At 43.2% G+C, this 21503-nt stretch overlaps 1 protein-coding gene across 16 annotated transcripts in view; it reads left to right on the plus strand.

Moving 5' to 3' along the window:
• The window catches only part of eya4 (EYA transcriptional coactivator and phosphatase 4), a 549227-nt gene that overhangs the window by 495707 nt on the left and 32017 nt on the right, over positions 1-21503 (plus strand). For 13 of the 16 annotated variants that reach the window (XM_068026406.1, XM_068026401.1, XM_068026408.1 and 10 more), the window contains 5 exons: positions 8047-8105; positions 8192-8352; positions 11204-11318; positions 12645-12766; positions 15725-15825. In XM_068026406.1, coding sequence (XP_067882507.1) covers positions 8047-8105; positions 8192-8352; positions 11204-11318; positions 12645-12766; positions 15725-15825 — 558 coding nt within the window. Of the gene's footprint in view, positions 1-8046; positions 8106-8191; positions 8353-11203; positions 11319-12644; positions 12767-15724; positions 15826-15863; positions 15965-21503 lie in introns of all 16 variants that reach the window. The other 3 variants (XM_068026407.1, XM_068026412.1, XM_068026418.1) reach the window with 1 other exon arrangement.

Genomic DNA, 21503 nt, shown 5'->3' on the forward strand with positions numbered 1-21503 from the left:
TATGATTTCTCATCTCTACCCAAGCTGCTTCTACATCCTGGTCTCCTGAACTTAGGTCATCCCTCTCTATTGCGCTAATACCATCATTAATTAACAGAGCTACCCCTCCACCTTTTTCTAGCTTCCTGTCCTTCCTAAATGCCATATACCCTTCACTATTCAGGTCCCAATCTATGTCGTCCTTCAGCTATATCTCTGTAATGTCTATCAGATCATACTTATTTATTTCTATTTTCTGTTTTGTTTCGAATGCTACGTGCATTCAGATATAGAGTCTTTAGTTTTGTCCTCTTTTTATTAGTGTAACCTCTAGCCTTATCTGTTGATTTACTCTTAGATTTATACGCTCTGTCCCTTCCTGTCACAGTCTGTTTATCATTTCCCATATTAATACCTTTCTCTCTTGCCTTGTCTCTACTCCTTGATTTACCATATCTTCCCAAATTTGAACCCTTGCCCCCACTATTCAATTTAAAACCCTCTCTACTTCCCTAGTTATGCGGTTCGCTAGAACACCGGCCCCAGCATGGTTCAGGTGTAGACCATCCCAACAGTAAATCCACCACTTTCCCCAGTACTGGTGCCAGTGCCCCACAAACCAGAACCCACTCTACCACACCAGTCTTTGAGCCACACATTAATTTCTCTAATCTTATTTGCCCTATGCCAATTTGCACGTGGCTCAGGTAATAACCCATAGATTATTACCTTTGCGGTTCTGCTTCTTAATTTGGCATCTAGTTCCTCATACTGACTATGTAGAACCTCTTTTCTTGTCCTGCCTATGTCATTGGCACCTACATGGACCACGATGACTGGATCCTCCCCCTCCCACTGTAAGTTCCTCTCTAGCCCTGAGCAGATGTCCCGAACCCTGGCACCGGGCAGGCAACACAGCCGTCTGGACTCTCGCTCTTTGCTGCAGAGAAGAGTGTCAATCCCCCTAACTATACTGTCCCGTACTACCACTCCATTCCTTTTTTCTCCTTCTACTTGAATGGCTTCCTGTACCATGGTGCCATTCCCTTCCACCCTGCAACACCCCACTCTCATCCAAACAAGCTGAAAGAACCTCAAACCTGTTGAACAATCGCAAAGGCTGAGGCTTCTGTACTCCTGCCCTCTGGGTCCCCTTACCTGCCTCGGCTGCAGCCACACTCTCCTGTCCCTGACTACTGACCAAATCAGAAGACCCTATCCTTAGGGGTGTGACCTTCTCCTGGTACAAAATGTCCAGGTAACTATCCCCCTCCCTGATGTGTCGCAGTGTCTGCAGCTTGGCCTCCAGTTCAATAACTCTGAGCCGAAGCTCTTCGAGCCGCAAACACTTACTGCAGACTGTTTGCCCTGGATCACACTGGCATCCAGGAGCTCCCACATGCTGCAGCCATGACACATCACTTGTCCTGCCATCTTTAATGTGTTTTAATTAACTACTTAATTATTTTATTAAATTATTTATTTTATTTTCCGTTTTTATATATTTTATTAAGCTTACCACTAGTTCCTTTACTATTTTAAACGTTAGGATTAGAATAGACCTTAATCACTTACCAGATACTCACCAAACAGGTAACTTCGTCCCAACTAATCACCTACCTGCTTGCCTGTGATGTCTGATGCTATGTTTGTTTTAAATTAAATTAAATGCTTACCTGTAAACTCACCCTGGCGGCTCTCTGCTTCCCTGCTCTCTCTGTTGATTGTGACGTCACGCTGATGTCACTTTTTGATTTTTCCCTGCTCCGCTCCTGCTGCTCCCGCCCTGCTCCTCTCTCTCTCTCCGCTCCCGCCGTGCTCCGCTCTCTCTAGCTCTGTCTGCGGTCATTTTCAGGTTGGCAAGCTGTAACTAGTGGAGCGCCACAGGAATCAGTACCGGGGCCTCAACTATTTACATTCTATATCAATGACTTGGATGAAGGGACAGAATGTATGGTTGCTAAATTTGCTGATGACACAAAGATAGGTAGGAGAATAAGTTGTGAAGAGGACATCAGGAAACATAAGGGATATTGATAGGTTAAGTGAGTGGGCAAAGATTTGGCAGATGGAGTATAATGTTGGAAAGTGTGAACTTGTCCACTTTGGCCAGAAAAATAGAAAAGCTACATATTATTTAAATGCAGAGAGTTGGCAGAACTCTGAGTTGCAGAGGGATCTGTGTGTCCTAGTACATGAAACACAAAAAGTTAGTATGCAGATACAGCAAGTGATTAAGAAGGCAAATGCAATGTTGTCATTTATTACAAGGGGAATGGAATATAAAAGTAGAAATGTTTTGCTACAGTTGTCCAGGGCATTGGTGAGACCACATCTAGAGTATTGTGTACAGTTTTGGGCTCCTTACTTAAGAAAGGATATAATTGCATTGGAAGCAGTTCAGAGAAGGTTCACTTTACTGATTGTTGGAATAGAGGGTTATCTTATGAGGAAAGGTTGGACAGGTTAGGTCTATATTCATTGGAGTTTAGAAGGATAAGTGTTGATCTATTGAAACATGTAAGATCCTGAGGAGACTTGACAGGGTGGATGTTGAAAGGATGTTTCCCCTTGTGGGAGAGACTAAAACTAATTTAAGAACTAGTAAAATCAAGGGGTCTCCCATTTAAGACAGAGATGAGGAAATGTTTTTTTCTCTGAGGGTTGTGTGTCTGGAACTCTCTTCCCTGGAGAGCGATGGAGGCAGAGTCATTGAATGTTTTTAAGGCAGAGGTAGATAGATTCTTGCCAAACAATGGAGTCAAAGGGTATCAGGGATAGGCAGGAAAATGGAGTTGAGTCCACAAACAGATCAGCCATGATCTTATAGAATGGCAGAGCAGGCTCGGGGGCCGAATGGCCTACTCCTGCTCTTAGTTTGTATGTTCTTATGTTCCCCGGACCACGAGCTGATTCCCTCCACATACCATAACCGGGACTCCCCAAGCTACCCCCTGATCCACTCCCCACGATCTGGAACCCCCAGCCCTGCGATTGGGCCCCCAAAACCGTGCAATCTCTCTCACTCCCCCAATACACCAGAGTTACTCATTATTCCACTATTAACACTCTCTCTGGACTAATACTTTGTCTTTCACCATAAGCATTAACACACTTTTTGCCTTTGTCCCATGACAACTTTGTTATCTACTTTCTCCTGCCCTCTGCCCTATCATTCACCTTCCCTTTTGTTCTATTTCCCACTACCCCCCACCCCCTTCACTTGCTTTATACCTAATTCTTTTCTAACCTGTTCTGATGAAAGGTCACAGACCTGAACTCTCTTTCTCCACAGATGCTGCCTGACCTGTTGAGTATTTCCAGCACTTTCTGTTTTTATTACACCTATCTGCTCTCTTGGCCTTCGAACTTGTGAAGCAGGCTTCCTAGCCAAATAGCCTGCAGCCTGTCAATCAGGTTGCCTGTGGGCGGGAACCTCACTTAAAGGCACCCTGTAGTTAAATTTTGCAGGACATTCAAGAAACCCATTCTTCCAGGTTTCCTGACCACACACCACACACCACACATCCCAAACTCCCCACACCAGCCCTTCACCCCCCACCGCCCACCACCCCCCCCCCCCCCACCCCACCCCTCCCCCGCAATCCCAAACAGCACAGTATTGACCTCCAGGTTAAAATCCAAGCTTGCTCCATTCAGGATATCCTCACTGATATCCTCACAGCACTTGCTGCAGCCACAAATGCAGTGCAGCAGTGCAGGTGGCCATGGGCATGAGCTTTTATGTGTCTGCCTTTTTTCAAGCTGGTGCAGGCAACATATGCAATATCTTTCAGTTTGCCATCCACTGTTGCTTAAGGGAGGCCCCTGAAACTCTGTATTCCAATAGAACTGAATGCATTTCATTTCCTCTTGCCAGAGTGAAAGCTGGCAGAGCACGCATGTGGCTTTGCTAGGATTGCAAGCTTCCCCACAGCGCCGGGTGCCACTGACTGCAGGCACATTGCTTTGAGGGTACCACATGTCAACTCTGAGATGTACTGCGACCGAAAGGGATTCCATTCCCTCAACAATCAGTTGATATGCAATCATACGCAGCATATCATGCAGGTCAATTCCTGGTATCCTGCAGCAGTCATGATGCCTTCATTCTCTGGCAGTCCTTTTTTTAATTGTTCATGGGATGTGAGCATCACTGGCAAGGCCATCATTTGTTGCCCATCCATAACTGCTCTTGAGGAAGTGATGGTGAGCCATCTTCTTGAACCACTGCAGTTTATGTGACATGGTGCCATCTGCATTTGAGCCACCACAACAAATCAAAGGGTGGCAACTGGGCATCAAGCGTTATCCACTGACATCATGGTTAAGGACTCCGGTGCACAACCCATGCACATGTGGGCAGCATACATATAATAAAAGCCATGTAGCTACACCAAATGTGATTGAGCAGACTATCGGGGTGCTTATACAATACTCTGCTGCCTGGATCATTCTAGGGATACCCTCCTGTACTCGGCACAGTGCATGTCAAGATTCATAGTGGTATGCTGCAGGTTGCACAACCTCGCCATAATGAGGGCACAACCCTTGCCATCAGCTATATGGCAACCAACTGAGGAGGTAGAGGTAGAGGAAGAGGAGGCGAAAGGGAGGAGACAACCTACACAGCCCCTTTCTGGCTGGGCTGTCCATGAACAACTCATTTGTCTGCGGTACCAGTAAACACTACCCCAATTCCCCATTCACCAACAGTCCACATCTTACCTTCCTTCTGTTACTGACCATCACAGTGTCTACTTGGCCACAATGCAAAAATAAAAGCCACCATAAAGTAAACATTCCAAACCAAATTTATAAATCAAAGCATGCCATGTCGCACACAAATGTCAACTAATCCCCCTTGTGTATTCCCATAGTGCTTGTCTTCTGTGTGCCTTTACCTGTCCTGTGTTCCTACATAGTGCTACCCCAGTGGCTGCAACATGGCTGGTGGAAGGCTGCTAACTTTCAGTGGGGGAGACTGCAGATGACCTTGGAGGACCTCAGGCAGCTCTAGTCCTAAAAGGCCCAGCTTCAGTCTGTACCACCTCAGCATGGGCAGCAGCAGTCTGGGCTGGCTGGCTGACAGGCAACAGCAAGAGCACTGGCAGAGTGGCAGTGGTGTGAGGACGGATGCTGTCATCCTGAGAGAGGACAGCAGGTTTGTGCTCGAAAGAGCCACTGCCACTCCCTCAGGGTGGTGCCTCAGCAGTCCTAGCAATGTGTTGGAAGACATTGCTGGACTGCTGTAACACCCTTCAAGCTCCTTTGAACACTGGTGTCTGCATCTAACAAAATGAAGCAGAGGAAGTATTAGGTAAAACAGGTGAATGAAGTTGACTTACAGATGAGCCATGATCATGTAGGCAGAAGTCTAAGCTTGCATGGCAGCAAACTGGGCTTGCATGACTTCAGTCTGAGCTTCCAATGCAGCATGCAAATGTTGGGTTGCTTCTGCTGCAATAGAAGCTGAGACATCAGCCATCATGGTTAGGTCTGCAAGTGTGCTAATGGAGTGGGCCATGACTTCCATACTGCAAGGATGGACTCCCAAGTTTTGCGCAAAGCCCTGTGCCAAGTTAGTGCTCGACATCTCCATGCTTCCTGACATCGACCACAGGCTTTCTGGCACCAGTTCATTGTGAACATGATAGAGGTTTTCAAAGTTATAAGCGGCATGGACAGAGTGGATAGTCAGAAGCTTTTACCCAGGGTGGAAGAGTCAGTTACTAGGGGACATAGGTTTAAGGTGAGAGGGGCAAAGTTTAGAGGGGATATGCAAGGCAAGTTCTTTACACAGAGGGTGGTGAGTGCCTAGAAGTTGTTGCCGGGGGAGGTGGTGGAAGCAGGTACCATAGAGACGTTTAAGAGGCATGTTGACAAATACATGAATAGGATGGGAATAGAGGGATACGGACCCTGGAGTGTAGAAGGTTTTAGTTTAGGCAGGCATCAAGATCGGCGCAGGCTTGGAGGGCCGAATGGCCTGTTCCTATGCTGTACTGTTCTTTGAATACGCATCAACCGTTATCTGTAGACCTCCACATCAAAATATGAACCTGAGTCCTTTGCAGCAAAACTCCTATGCGGCCTTGCCCTTCAACAAGCTGGCACCTGTGCTACACCTGATCCCTCCCTAGCAGTAGGCCACTCGTGCCATGTGGCTCACCACATGCCCATCTCACCTCTAAGTTTTCCTCTAAAGACCACACAGTTTCATTATCTGAGCTGGTTTGAGAGTGAGTGACAATGTTTCTGCTACATCACTGTCATCCTCCTCTTGATCTTCTACCACTGCCTGGCCAGGTTGCAGTTTTTGGATATCTGAAAGGAGAAAGTCACAAGGGTAGGGTTGTGTGAGGAATGGAGAGAAAGTAAAAGCTGCAAGCTTACACCATCTGCAGCTTGTAAATTAAAAGAGATGGTGGATGAGGGCGAAGTGGGGATGTGAGAAGGAGGAATAAGTATGAGGATACCATTATCTTCAATGGTTTCAGCCCTGCTGCTGACCATGATCTCAGTTATAGCCACCCCAATGATGGGCAGCACCATCTCCTCCATCGGGGTAAGGATGTGTAGCTGAGCCTCCACGAGGATAAGGACATGTAGCTGAGCCTGTCCCACCACCAGTTAAATGCTGCTGCCTCCAGTTATGTGTCAACATGTTCTACAAGAGAGAGAGAAATGTGTCAATCTATTTGGGTGATGTGCCCGTCATGGTTGAGTAGCTGTCAGTATGTGCACACTGTGAAATGTGGGTATGAGACTTGCAGCAGTGCTAAGTGTATGGTGAAGCTATGAGTGTTGGGTATGAGTGTGATTGATAGAGATTGTTGATAGGTGAGTAATGGGGACGTGGTGCATTGAGCACTGTGAGAGGCTCGTGATGCAGCCAGTGGGATATGGCATTTGAAGATACATTCACTGACCTTGACCTCTCATGTCACTGACCTTTTTCTGGCACTACATCCAGATCCGCAGGGCTACACTCCTGGCATTGACTATCTGGTCCCACTACCTTTGCAAAGTTTGTCTGAAGGGCCTCCTGCCCCTCCCCACCCACTGTAGATAGATGACATCTGCCCTCCTTTTCACATCCTGCACCAAGCCCTCCAGTGCTGCATCATAAAATTTTGGAGCCCGCTCTCTGCCATGTTGTGCTATTATTGAGTGTTACCCACATCAAAATAATTTTTTCAATGACTTACAGAACCTATTTCAGCCAAAATGCACCTCCCCTTTAAGAAGTGCAGGCTGGCTTTGAGTAGTGCAAGCTAGCTTTACCTCATGCTAGTCTCATGATTTTGCACCTCCAACTCAACAGCATGCTTAGCGCTGGCTGCATGCTACAATCATTTAAATTAACAAGTAGCACAAAGTTTGTGTACTGTCTGAATTGCAAGCAACAGTCATGAATTAACTAAAGGCTCCTTATTATTATTTTGTATGTTGTAACATGCTATCTATGAATGTTTATTAAGGCTAACCTGGAAAACAAAGGGATTGAAGTCTACTGAACAAAACTGTAACTGCACTTAAAATTGCAATATAATGAATATCAGCTGTGGCTCAGTTGGTAGCCACTCTTGCTGCTGAGTTACAAGGTTCTGGGTTCATGTCCCACTCCAGCGCTTGAGCACAAAAATCAAGGCTGATGCTCCAGTGCAGTACTGGGGAAGGGTTGTCCTGTTGGGGTGCTGTCTTTTGGATGAGATGTTAAACTGTTCAGGTGGATGTAAAAGATCCCATGGCATTACTTCAAAGAAGAACAGGGGAGTTATCCCTGGTATCCTGGCCAATATTTATCCCTCAATCAATATCATGAAAAGAAATGAATTGGTCATTATCATATTGCTGTTTGTGGGAGTTTGCCATGCACAAATTGGCTGGTGCGTTTCCTACATTACAGCAGTGATTACACTTTAAAAGTACTTCATTGACTGTAAAGTGCTTTGAGACATCCAGTGATTATGAAAGACACTATATAAATGAAAATCTTTTTCATTATTTTCCATTAGCAGGGTTTTATTTTTGTATTATATTAATTTGATGATCTTTTAACAGGAATGTGATCAAGTTCATATAGATGATGTTTCCTCTGATGACAATGGACAGGATTTAAGGTAGTCATTTTATCCTCCAACAAATTATTATGACAAAGAAAAGTATTTTAAAATGACAAATACATGTTGTTTTGCTGTGTTTGCAGTACCTACAGTTTTGCAACTGACGGTTTTCATGCAGCTGCCACCAGTGCAAACCTCTGCTTAGCAACTGGTGTGCGAGGAGGTGTTGATTGGATGAGAAAATTAGCCTTCCGCTACAGGCGTGTAAAAGAACTATATAACACTTACAAAAACAATATAGGAGGTGAGTCTGGCTTTTGTTTGCTCTGATTAGCTTGCTGCTTCTTCAAACAACAATTTAATAATGTGCTACTTTCAGAATCAATATCAGTCAAAGTCAACCAATTCAGTGCTGCCATTGAAAAACTCTCTCTGGTCAACCTGACAACCTGTCTCACATCCTAGCCATTGAACACATTTTACAGTTGAAATTCCACTATATTTAGCACACTAACAAACTTGTGCAGAGTTCTCATGTCACTATGGTAACAAAGTTCTTTGTGTTTAAAACAACTAATGGGGGAACTGCATAATATTAGTGAAATTTAAAGGGATGGGGATAATTTATGAGGCGTATCACAATTGGGGAAAAGTTCAGCACACTGTTGTAGAGTGCTAAAGTGTATCTGAACCCTTGAGGACTCTTCAAGGCTGATGGGACAGAGCATTAAAAAGTAGCAGACACTTATTACACAACAGTTAATGTCACATCTTCCCTTTCAATCATGTGATTTAAGATGACTAAGTCTTCAACTGATGAACATTTGTCCCCAAATAAATTAAACTAAGTAATCCAAAACGACTTTATTCTTTAAAAAGAAAAACCATTGTTTTAAACTAGCAATAAATTGATGAACAAAGAGAACACCCTCTTTGTCATGTGGCTCAAACTCTAATCAACCATTTTTTTGAGTTCTTTTAATAACATAGAATCCTTCAGAATAATAGCTGAAGTAAGTTGTAAAACTGTTGGGGGTGAGAATGAGGCCTGTGTACCTCGCCTGTATAATTTTCTGGTAATCTTAGTGTGTGCCTTCTGACAGGCTGGGAGTTGCAGGATTCTATAGTTAGGGATCTGTGGGCCACCATAAAAACATAGGAGAGTTACGGCACAGAAGAAGGCCATACAGCCCATCGTCTCTGCGCCAGCTGAATAAACGAGCCGCTCAATCTAATCCCACCTTCCAGCACCTGGTCCCTAGCCTTGCCAGTTACAGCACTTCAGGTGCATGTCCAGGTATCATAAATGAGTTGAGGGTTTCTGCCTAGATTTTGTACTTACACTTTCCCAACAAGGGCGAGGGGGACAGAGGAAAGCACAAGAGAAAGGGAATTTGGTGCCAGGGGTGTCAAGGGGGAACAATAAAAGCAATGTACCCTCCTCTTTGATATCCATTTCACCAGTCAGACCGTCCTGCTTCAATATGGTGCAGCCATATTATTCACATGAAAATCAGGAACCTAATGCACACAACAGTTATACAGGCTCCCGGCATCCTTTATAATCACCACAAACATTGAGACACTGAATGTTTCAAACGTCTTGTTGGCCTGAGGCAGAGATTTTGCAGAGATTAGTTACCCACCATCATATTGCCATCCCTTTTTGTGAGATTCTTTGTTAACTTATGCAACTTTAGTAGAAGTAGAAGCTAAAACAGAAAAATGCTAGTTATATTTGAAAAAATCATCCTGAGAAATGGATTTCAAAGTTCCACTATATTATGGAATAAAGTATTTTAATATTTTTTAAACTGAGACAATAGAGGTTATTTTCCAGTGTAGCTGAACTTCTACTCCATAAAACTGGTCAAAAATATTTTATTGAACCCAGTTAACAAACTCCCAAGTTTATGAAAAAAATCAACAGACAGAAAATCATGAGTATTGTACCCATGACTTTTGCAACTCTTACCTGATGAGGCTCTTCACCGCTGGTACATATGAACATACGAATTAGGAACAGGGGTAGGCCATTCAATCACTGTGTCCCCTAGTTCTAGTCTCTCCCACAAGTGGAAACATCCTTTCAACATCCACTCTGTCAAGTCCCCTCAGGATCTTATGTATTCTTATATGTTTCAATAAGATCACCTGTCATTCTTCTAAACTCCAATGGGTACAGACCCAACCTGTCCAACCTTTCTTCATAAGATAACCTCCCCCCCATCCCAGGTATCAATCGAATGAACCTTCTCTGAACTGCCTCTAACACATTTATATCCTTTTTATATCCAATACTGTTTACAACTGTAGCAGAACATCCCTATAATATTCCATTCCCCTTGCAATAAATAACATCCCATTTGTCTTCACAATCACTTGCTGTATCTGCATACCAACCTTTTGTTTTTCGTGTACAAGGACACCCAGATCCCTCTGTACCTCGGAGTTCTCTCTCTCCATCTCTCTTCATTTAAATAATATGCTGCTTTACTAACCTTGCTGACAAAGTGGTAAGTTCACATTTTCCCACATTATACTCTGCCAAATTTTTGCCCACTCACTTAACCTATCTATATCCCTTTGCAGACTCCTTATGGCTTTTTCATAACTTACTTTCCTACCTATCTTGGTGTCATCAGTGAATAAGCAACCATACATCTGTCCCTTCATCCAAGTCATTGATATAAATTGAGGTCCCAGCACTGATCCCTGTGGTATTCCACTTGTCACATCTTGCCAACCTGAAAATGATCCATTTAAGCCTTCTCTCTGTTTCCTGTTAGCTAACCAATCCTCTATGCATGCTAATATGTTACCCCCAACACCATGAGCTCTTATATTGCTCAGTAACCTTTGATGTGGCACCTTGTCAAATGCCTTCTGGAAATCTAAATATAGCACATCCACAGGTTCCCCTTCATCCATGTTGTTTGTTACTTCTTCAAAGAACTCCAATAAATTAGTCAAACATGATTTCCCTTTCATAAAGCCATGTTGACTCTGCCTGATTACACTGAGATTTTCTAAGTGCCCCACTATAACTTCCTTAATAATAGATTCCTATCGTGTGGTACCTACTTGGAAAATTAGACCCCAGAGTATTGATCGGACAAATACATTCTCACTGCATTTCTTGTATTTTATTTTAGGACTACTTGGTCCAGCAAAAAGAGATGCCTGGCTTCAGTTAAGGGCTGAGGTTGAGGCCTTGACAGACTCCTGGCTGTCAAATGCACTTAAATCATTGTCAATCATCAGCTCAAGGTAGGATTTATTGTGTAATAACTCATTAGAAATAACATTTAAAACTATGCACCTTGACACAAAAGTTTCTTTAGCATAATTGTTGCTCACTGATGAAGCTTCTGGGACACAGTCACATCATTGCTTTATGGTTGGGACAAAATGATGATTTGCACTGGAAGTTTCTTTGATCTGCCGATATTATGAAAGTAAATAACAACATTATAATGCTTACATTTTGATAGGATCTCATCCTGTTCCAATAAATTACTTGTGAAATGCATTGGGGTCACTAATTGCCTGGACAAAGTGCGAAGGGAAAGATTAGGCAGAGAGGATTGCATCCCCTTAATGAAGATAGATTGGGGGGAATGATTGCACAGCTTTAATAGAAGTTGTTGTTATGTTTGTCAAAGCTTTAATTTCTTTGCGTTAAGCTAACACAGCTAAAAACATAGGCTGACAAAAATATTATATTCTTGTACTACAAGTGACAAATCTTTAATACAATAGCAAATTTACTACATGTAACTGAAGTGACCCTGTTACATCTCATTATGGATTTTCAATTAGTGAAGAACCAAACCATTTACATTCACACCTTGCAAATAGTATAATTGAATTACCATCCGTAGTGCATGTAATTCCCTGTTCCAGCAAGTGATGCAAAATGCATTATGATTCCCATATTACCATGAGGCAGAGGATCATATCTGAGGCACAGTAACAGCTTGAAGCCCACTGACAGAGCTGAGACTCTACGGAAGCATGAAACAGACAGTGCAAGAGCTGAGTCTCACCTGTTTCTGTACAAGTTTGTATTTCAGGGTTGGTGAAAAGAATTTTAAGATAGCTTAAGGTCCAAAACCCCTTCTCAAGACAACTAAGGATAGGCTACAAATTTGACCTTATCAGTGTCACCTGCATCCCTAGAATAACTTTAAAATGCCAAGGACCAACAAAAAGTAAATTAAACTAATAGCCGGTTTATTTGTTATTTTTGGTAGTGTTGGTTGAGGGAGGAATGCTTGACTGGACACTGGGAAAACTCCACACTTTACTTCAAATAGTACAGTGAAATATTTTATGTCCACCTAAACAGCTAAAGGCAGGGTCTAACCATAAAGTATCATCCAAATAGTGGTACCTCCATCAATACTGCACTTCCTTAGAATTACACTGTGGTGTTGTTTTAGATTGTCTGCTCAAGTGGGGCCTGAGCTTAAAGGCAAGAATGCTAATAGTTGAGCCAAGCTGACTCTTATTTTGGTCAAAACTAATAACCTTTCAATATATCATGTTACAAGGAAGATTATTGATTTTGTTTTGTCTCTTTGTTCGTTGCAGAAGTAACTGTGTTAATGTCTTGGTAACTACAACACAACTCGTACCAGCACTTGCCAAAGTCCTATTGTATAGCTTAGGTGGTGTTTTCCCTATTGAAAATATTTACAGTGCAACTAAAATAGGTAAGGATCTAACAGAAAATATTTGCAGTATTATAATCACTGAAACTATATTTGAGATTACAGCACATCACAGAACATAAGGGCACAGCTTTTAGTTATCACAACCAACATTTACTTGGTCAGTCTCTGGACAATAATGCCCTATCAGTTCCACACTGTATTTCGGTCAAAAGGATTAGGTACAATCAACTGTAAGCGTACCCCATAAATCAGTGAACCTATTCCTACAGTGAAAGTGCAGGGGAGGACTGCTTGTGACCTCTGCAAAGAAACTGGAGTCAGGTAGCTATCATCTCACTTAAATAGAACAGCTGATGCCCAGGCCACTATGGGCACATCTTGGGCACCCACCAGGGGGCGGGGTGAGACAGACAGGAAATATGTCACCGGCCAACCACTTTTTGACAGCCAGTGCCACCAACCATTTAACAACACTAATCGGCCTCCTTTATCCAATAAAATTACCACTGCCACTGTTTTCACCATTATGCTGCCACTATGTTTTGAAGTATGTACCCCCAGGTTCATTCGAGAATTCGGGTCATTTAGTGTTTGAGACCTTGGGGTGAAAGATATTCCCATGGTTTTAACTGTGTAACATATTAACCTGGGTTGTCGGATATGACTTACTGTATTTGGAGATGGTGCAATGGGCTGAAATTTATGCTCTCGTGGCGGACAAAAACAATGGCGGGCGCATGTCGCAGAGCCGCCATGATATTAAGTGCAGCGGCTCATTTAAATAGCCGGGGCAGGCCACAACCCCCCCCCCCCCCCCCCCCACTGCTCCCACCCCCCCCAATGACGTGGAGGGGCAGACTGTCCGTCCCTGGCAATGGCGTCAGCTGCCTCTGTGCAGGTGCTGATGTCATTTTTAAAGGGCTTCGAGTCCTACCATTCCAATTATATATTTAGAAAGACATTTAATATAAAAATTAAATAATTTATTCTGCCCCTCTCCCAACCCCCCAATAACAATTAAATTAATTACTTGCCCCCCACCCCAAAACACTTACCTTGTCCACCTGACCTTCCCCCACCCCCCCAAACTACATAAACTTTAAACTATAACCATTCCCACCATCCCCTACACCAATGATATTACTTCGACCCCACTCCCTCCCCCCCCCACCACACTGAGAAATGTACCTTCTCCCCCTCCCCACCAGTGTTCCACCTCAGTTCTCCAGACGGGATCCGAAGGCGCGGGAGTGCCAGCTAGCGGCATGAAGATCACACCGGGACAGATGGTGGGAACGTAGGTCTCATTAATTCATTGATTTTAATTGATTTCAATATTTAAATGGCGGTCCGTCACTGAGCGACGGGGAGTTGGGGGTTGCCACGAGGCCTCACCGCCCCCAACAATATTGGGCCGGCCCAGGGTGCATGGCAGCCCTCTCCCAGAGGCATTTTCCAGCCCCCCTCCCGCCACGACCCCTGAGCTCGGTGGGGGGCTGGTGGGGGGCAGTAAAATTCAGCCCAATGTTTATTTAAAATCTATTTCAAAGGTGCTTGTTTTACAACATAAGTATTTATGAAGGCTTATGATTTTGTTTTGTCATATCATTTTCTGTTAATATTTGGGTATTTGCTTAAACAGCTGATGAAATCATCAAAGGAACTGCATTAAAGGAATTACTGACTATATGAGAGAGCTGATCTGACTATGGAAAGCTGTCTGACTGTTTGAGCAGCTGTTTAACATTACCACAGATACAGGCTGTATGAAGGATGTTTGCATTAGTACAGACACTGCCTAGGAGAAAGCTTATTCAAAACTAGTACATGCACTAACTGTATAAAGGAACTATAATTAGCATTAACTGTATGAGGAACTGATAAAATATTAGTAAGTCGTTACACTTGTGGAATATTTAAGGACATACCACTGAGCTTGCAGGATAATTACATACTTAGGACTAGTACAGATTTAAGAAATGTCTCCTTAAAGGGATTGATAAGACAATATTAAGAGAAATCAAACTTTACAAAACCTGTAGGGAGAAACAACAACAACTTGTGGTAGAAATTGTACTTTGTTGTGCATACTTTATGGGTAAAAGGCATGCAACAAGGTTCAATCTTGAAGACCAATATTTTTTACCCACCAAGAATCTTGAAAACATCCCAACCAAAATGTGAGGGAAACCACTGAAAATATATAAACCTCCTAAAAAGTGCTCAAAACATAGAAGGAATTCAAAATAAGAATAGTTATGGAATGTAAATTCAATCTTAAGAAATTCTTCCAATATTAAAACAGCAAGAAGGTTATAATTGAGATTTCATAAGGCTGTAAACAAGGCTGAAACTAAGGATAAAGTTTGATAAAGTAAGAAGGAGAGGTAGCTGTTATAAAAGTCTCTCCCTCTGATGGGGAAACTGAGCTTTCACCACCACTTCCTGAAGCCTACCATCACATTCCCATTAGTGGTTTAGCTGTCATGCTGCCATAACTGCCACAACTTTTCTGTGTCCACACGTGAGAATGATCACTTGGATGAAGAATTAATGGGTTGACAGCATTTGCGCCCCAGCATGAGTCAATGCCTTTAGGAAAGAAGGGGAGAAAAGTGAGGGAAATTGCTTTTGAGCACTGAGAACCCAGCCATTCAAATTGCCAGCCAACATATAGTTAACCGTTGGGTAGAAGATTCACTCTGGAGAAAAAGTATGACTTCAGATTGAGTCTGTTGATCCCTTACAGGAGTGACAGTAGGGATAGGTGGCAGGCTGAGGTGGACCATTACTATTGGATTGAGGGAGACGAAACATAAAGCTGCCCATCTGTATTCAAGCGAATATAGTACATTGCAATGTTATATTCTCACTTCTCATTCTCAATATTTTTGCCCAAAGATAATTGGAGCATGTTCCCAAAAGGCTGATTTTAAGAGCAATTATGTGCAGTATAGTAAAACAGATTGAAAGGCTGAGCCATGCATTGTTTTTCAGGCAAAGAAAGCTGTTTTCAGCGTATAGTGTCGAAGTTTGGCACTAAAGTTACTTATGTTGTCATTGGAGATGCCCGAGATGAAGAGCATGCCGCTACTCAGGTAAATTCACCCTGAACTCTTCCTCATTTATCTTCCAGGCAAAGAAAGTTGCTTTGAACGAATTATGCAAAGGTTTGGCAGAAAAGTAGTATATGTTGTTATTGGGGATGGTGTAGAAGAAGAACAGGCAGCAAAAAAGGTAACATGTCTGCTAAATATTGTTGGTGCACCATTTAGATTTATTACTCTGGGCTTTGCTTTGTTTGAATTTATGTGACGTTGGAAAAGATTTTTCCAAGTGTGCCTTAACTGTGCTTGTAGAGCATGATGAGACAGCACTCTGAACAAGTCGTTTTGTGAACTAGAATTAATGTGATTAACCTCATTAGATAATGGGTTTGGTCTTCATTTTAAGGTGGTGGTTAATTCTTCTTTTCTCTTGCATGACTTTTTAAGAAATGGTGTGTGTGCCTTTATAAGGCCTTATATGGATAAAAACATATTTTTGCATGCTTTAAGTACCAATTATGATGTACCTTTCCTCAAGGATCATATCATTAGAAAATCTACTCAATGACATTCTAAGACGCTGATATCAAACATCCAAAAGTTATCTTTTGCATTTAAGCATGTTACTTGCATAAATAACACCATTAGAATACCTTAATACTTTAAAATGCAACAACAGTTGAATTTTGTAATGAACAACCCACATGGCCATCTGGCAGAGAAGATCATTCTAAGGAGTAAGACTAGAAAATCTACTTTACACACAAGTTAAAGTTGACAGATACTTTGAAGATTAATCGCTTAGAACTTTAAATGGCCCAGTTTCTAATCCATCCACTATTCTTGTGTTATAGATGGGGACAAATGAGTAACAAGGCAGTAATTGGTGGAAGGTTCAGATAGAATAATAAAGTATGAGGTCCTGCTCATCTGATTTGAATTAGCAGTCATTATAATGAAGTAAATTATAAGTTTCAAGTGACAAAGCATGTACCAAAGTGTGTCTGTCTACTTTTCTATCAATTTTCAATTCATGGCAATGTTCTGTAATGAAATCACTGTAGAAATTGGACCTTGTCACACGTGTTTTACAGGTGTAAAAAGGTACAATGAGACCCAATGTCATTCTCTCCAAGGACACCTGAAAACTGTTCAACTCAGCATTGGGTTGAACCATTTTCCATGTGTCCTCTGCAGCTGTAAATTCCTGTTTAAAGTCCCCCAGCAGAAATTTCTTTGGGATGGTACGGTAACATAGTGGTTATGTTACTGGACTAGTAATTGAGAGGTCTGGACTAATGATCCAGAGACGCGAGTTCAAATCCCACCACAGCAGCTGGTGAATTTAAGTTCAATTAATAAAATGTATCTGGAATTAGAAAGCTGGTATCAGTAATGGTGACCATGAAACTATTGGGTTATTGTAAAAACCCATCTAGTTGGCTAATGTTCTTGAGAAAAGGAAAGCTGCCATCCTTACCTAGTCTGGCCTTTATGTGACCCCAGACCTACAGACATGTGGTTTACTCTTAACTGCCTTTTCAAATGGCTCACCACCTTCTCAAGGTCAATTAGGGATGGACAATAAATGCCTTGCCAGCAACACTCACATCACAGGAATGAATTTTTTTTTTTCAAATGAGCAGAGTCTAGGCCCTGCTCTACTCAAGGTTCTTCAGCGGCCACCAACAAAAGGTTTTTTAATAACTTTTAAAAATCATCCCTGTTCAGCTAGGAGAAGTAGAAGTGTTCCTCTAAGTCCCAATCAACCTCCTGCCCAGGACTTTCGGGCTACTGCCAACGACACACTTCACCCAAAATTCATCATCTTCAAATGGAAAATGGGTGAGCTAACTGTGCTGTCAGTGAGGCCTGAGGCTCAATGTGGAGCTGGCATCAGGTCTTCCTGTTGGGGAACACACTGCTACATAGCTTTGATTCTCGGTCCAAAGATGAGCCCAAACAAATTTCTACCCCATTGCCTGCTTAAGATGGCTAGAATCTTATTTTGTGCTTGGTTAATTTGTAAGCAATGCAGGAGATCAGGAAATCCCTGTAGAAATTGCACCCCAATGTTTTTTTTTGTGGGGAAAAGAGCTGTTTTTTGATGCTGAAATACAAGTTTGAAAACATTTGTACTAGCCTTGGCAGTTAACGATGTTGCATCCATGTAATGTGGACAATATCATGACCAATTATCCCTGGTCTTTTGTAATGAATTGCACAATTACTTTTAAAATAGAATAGAATGTTGATTTAATAAATTGCAGTCCTGCCACCAATCATTTGAACAGTGGTAGGTGAAGAGAAATGAAATAACATAGGGAAGGAATAAACTGTGGTGTAGTCCATTTATACATTTCTTGAAGTTAAGGTCCTGATCTCGGTGCCAAAGAATTCCAAATTCATGACTTATACACAAGTCCTGAGTTTGTCTTGGACTTACTTTGTGCCAGAAGGAAATGAGACACAGTTTCATTTTTGGCTATAGTAATTCATTGTTTCATTGTTGATTAATTATCTTCCTGTTGGTTGAAGTACATACAATAACAGTAACAACAAAATGCTTTTTATGGGGAAGTATAGAAGGTGTAGGTGTAAAGTACTAGCTGCTGTTATTACACTGATACCACTGAAGAACTTGGATGGAGGCATCAGCCCCAATGGTAATGATGTATGAAATGTTTTCTCAACTTAGTTCAACATATAAACAACAGAAAAGGCTCAAATTCCACAGTTAAAAGTAAATCTTATGTTACTGACTGCATTAGCTGATTAATAGAAACTGTTGCAAAAGTAGAAAGTCCCAAACTTAACAGACAAAAGTGAATTGGATTCTTTTTCATAAGATGTTTTTAGATTTTAGATTTACAGCACTGAAACAGGCCCTTCGGCCCACCGAGTCTGTGCCGACCATTAACCACCCATTTATACTAATCCTACACTAATCCCATATTCCTACCACATCCCCACCTGTCCTCATATTCCCCTGCCATCTACCTATACTAGGGGCAATTTATAATGGCCAATTTACCTATCAACCTGCAAGTCTTTTGGCTGTGGGAGGAAACCAGAGCACCTGGAGGAAACCCATGCAGACACAGGGAGAACTTGCAAACTCCACACAGGCAGTACCCAGAATTGAACCCGGGTCCCTGGAGCTGTGAGGCTGCAGTGCTAACCACTGCGCCACTGTGCCGCCCATAATTTTTTTTGTTCTTGAGCAACCACTGGCAAGAGGGCCGAAGGGCCTGTACTGCGCTGTAATGTTCTAAATCTAAAAAGACCACATTCATTGCCCATACCTAGATGCTGCCGTGACTATATAACTGGATGGCTTTCCAGGACACTTCAGAAGGCCCTGAAGGTCAACCACGTAGTGTGGAGCTGGAATCACATGTAGCCAGACAGGGTAGAGTTGACAAGTTGGCTTCAATTAATGAAATTAGTGAACTAGTTGGGTTTTCACAGCAACATGGTACTTTTCATGGTCATTTTTTCTCATGCCAACCCACAAATTAACCAGATTAACTGAATTCAATTCACAACTTGCCATGATGGGAATTGCAATAAGCTAAATAAACAAATGAATGCACTACTACGGGTACAATTGCATCCGTATTAAAATATCCGAAAGTGGGCCTCACATTGGGAACTTAAACTATTGTGTGATGCTCTTTATGAATGTCCGCTTGCTGTTCAAAAGAGAGTGCAGCAAGTGATTTTAAGTGTTATATGTAACATTTGTGCTGGAGACTGCAATCAACATCAAGACATATATAAAATAAATGGCATTATTTGATCTCGAGACCAAAATCTTGGGCTGAATTTCCTGGCGTCAGGTGAAACAAATGGCAGCCGCACGTCCGGGACCTGCGCCGCCATGCCGCCGCGATCTAGCCCGCAGCGTCTCATTTGCATACACTGGGCGGTCCATGCCCACCAATCACATGGCGGGGGCAGGCTCTGCGACGCCTGAAATGGCATCAGCTGCAGCTGCGCAGGTGCTAGCGCCATTTTTAAAGGGCTGCCAGACCTGCACTACTGAAGACAGAAAAACGCTGTGAATTGATTTTTAGCCCGTACCCCCACTCCCCCCAATCCAAAGAAGATACATGGCTACCCTGTTTCCCCCCAAAACACTTGTATGTGACCTCACCGCACCAGCTGCACAAAGTGCAGAGGTCATCACCACTTCCCCCTCCCCTATACATGCAGATGTGACCCTGTTCCCCCCACCCCCAACCACTACACTAAAAATCCCAAATGCAGAATTTTACATTGGACGGGAGGCCCTACCCATTGGCCAAAAGGTCGGGGGCAAGCCCACCTCTGCCGGTCCTGGGGAGCCATGCTGGGATTTTTCGATCCCAGGCCCTTAATTGGCCTGGGCGGGACTTCCACCTGTCTGAGTCAGGAATTCCTGCCTAATGGAGCTGCCAGCCAATCAGTGGGCTGGCAGCCCTTAGTCCCAGCAGCGCCACTGGGAGCGGTGGCCACTGCTGACACTGCACCCAGCCAACTGCAGCAAGAGGGACAACGGTCCCAGAAAGAAGGTAAGTTTTTGAGGTCTCACCAGGGACAATCGGCCGGGCCCCGGTGAGGCAAGGGAGGGTCGGTTAGGAGTTGGGGCGAGTGTTGTGCATTGGGGGCGGTTGGGCTGTGGGGTGGAGGCCCTCCATGGTGCACAGGGTGCCCGATCAGGAGGGTCCCCCCTCATCCAGCAAGAGGGCCGCCAGGTTTTACCTGGCTGCATTCTGGGGGCCTTTGCCGTCCGGCCACCGCTGGTAAAATATGAATGGCAGTGGGAGGAGGTTCTTGCGTGACAATTAATTGGCCACTTACGGACCTTGATTGGCCTGGGGTGAGTGGGCCCTTTCTTGCTGCTGCCACCCCATGTAAAATTGCAGTGGGGGCAGGAAAGCATCAGAATGGCACCCCCTGCCTTCCACTCAATTTTACGCCCCCCACCACCAGCCTGCTCCTGTTGGGGGGGCCATAAAATTCCAGCCTAAGTTCTCCCATTCACCCCCTCGGTGGCGCCAGCTTTCCCTAAACAGGAAAAAGAAAGTGCGTGAGTGCCGGCTGCCATACGCAAATCACGCACAGGCGGCAAGATTGCAGTGAAAGCTATGTTAATGTATTCATGTCCTTTATTTAAATATTTGAAGTTGGGTCCCGTCACCGAGCAGCAGGGGGGCTGCCACGGAGCCTCGACACCACCGGGAAGATAGAGCCCGGCAATCCCGGCATCGGGCTCCGTGGCGGGCCGCTGCCTCAGCGATCTTCCGGTTCCTTCCACCACGGGGGCTGACTCCAGGAGCTCAACAAAATTCAGCCCTTTGAATTAAATCATATTTTTCCAGTCAATTGTTTTTCCATTCAGTATATTCGTTAGACATTACTATAATTCCTTAGGGAACCTTGTATACAGAAGTTTATGACATCACGTAGCTAGGGGCTTATGTCTGCTTTCTGAAATAGCAATAAAACATACTTTGTAACTATTGTTTTACACCACTTTCTCCAGTTTATAATGTTTTTCATGTAGGTGTGTATTGTATCCGCTGAAAATTTCCAAACAATGTCCTCAGGGATCAAATCAGGAGATAGAATTTTTGATTTATGATTACCAGCAGAAGATGAAATAAAATTAATGATCCAAAAGAGACTAAATAATTATTCCCTGCATTAAACACGCTATTAGTCTGAAGTTCTCTTTTCATTGA

The sequence above is a fragment of the Heterodontus francisci genome, chromosome 3, assembly GCF_036365525.1.
Source record: "Heterodontus francisci isolate sHetFra1 chromosome 3, sHetFra1.hap1, whole genome shotgun sequence".
In the NCBI taxonomy this organism is placed as follows: Eukaryota; Metazoa; Chordata; class Chondrichthyes; order Heterodontiformes; family Heterodontidae; genus Heterodontus; species Heterodontus francisci.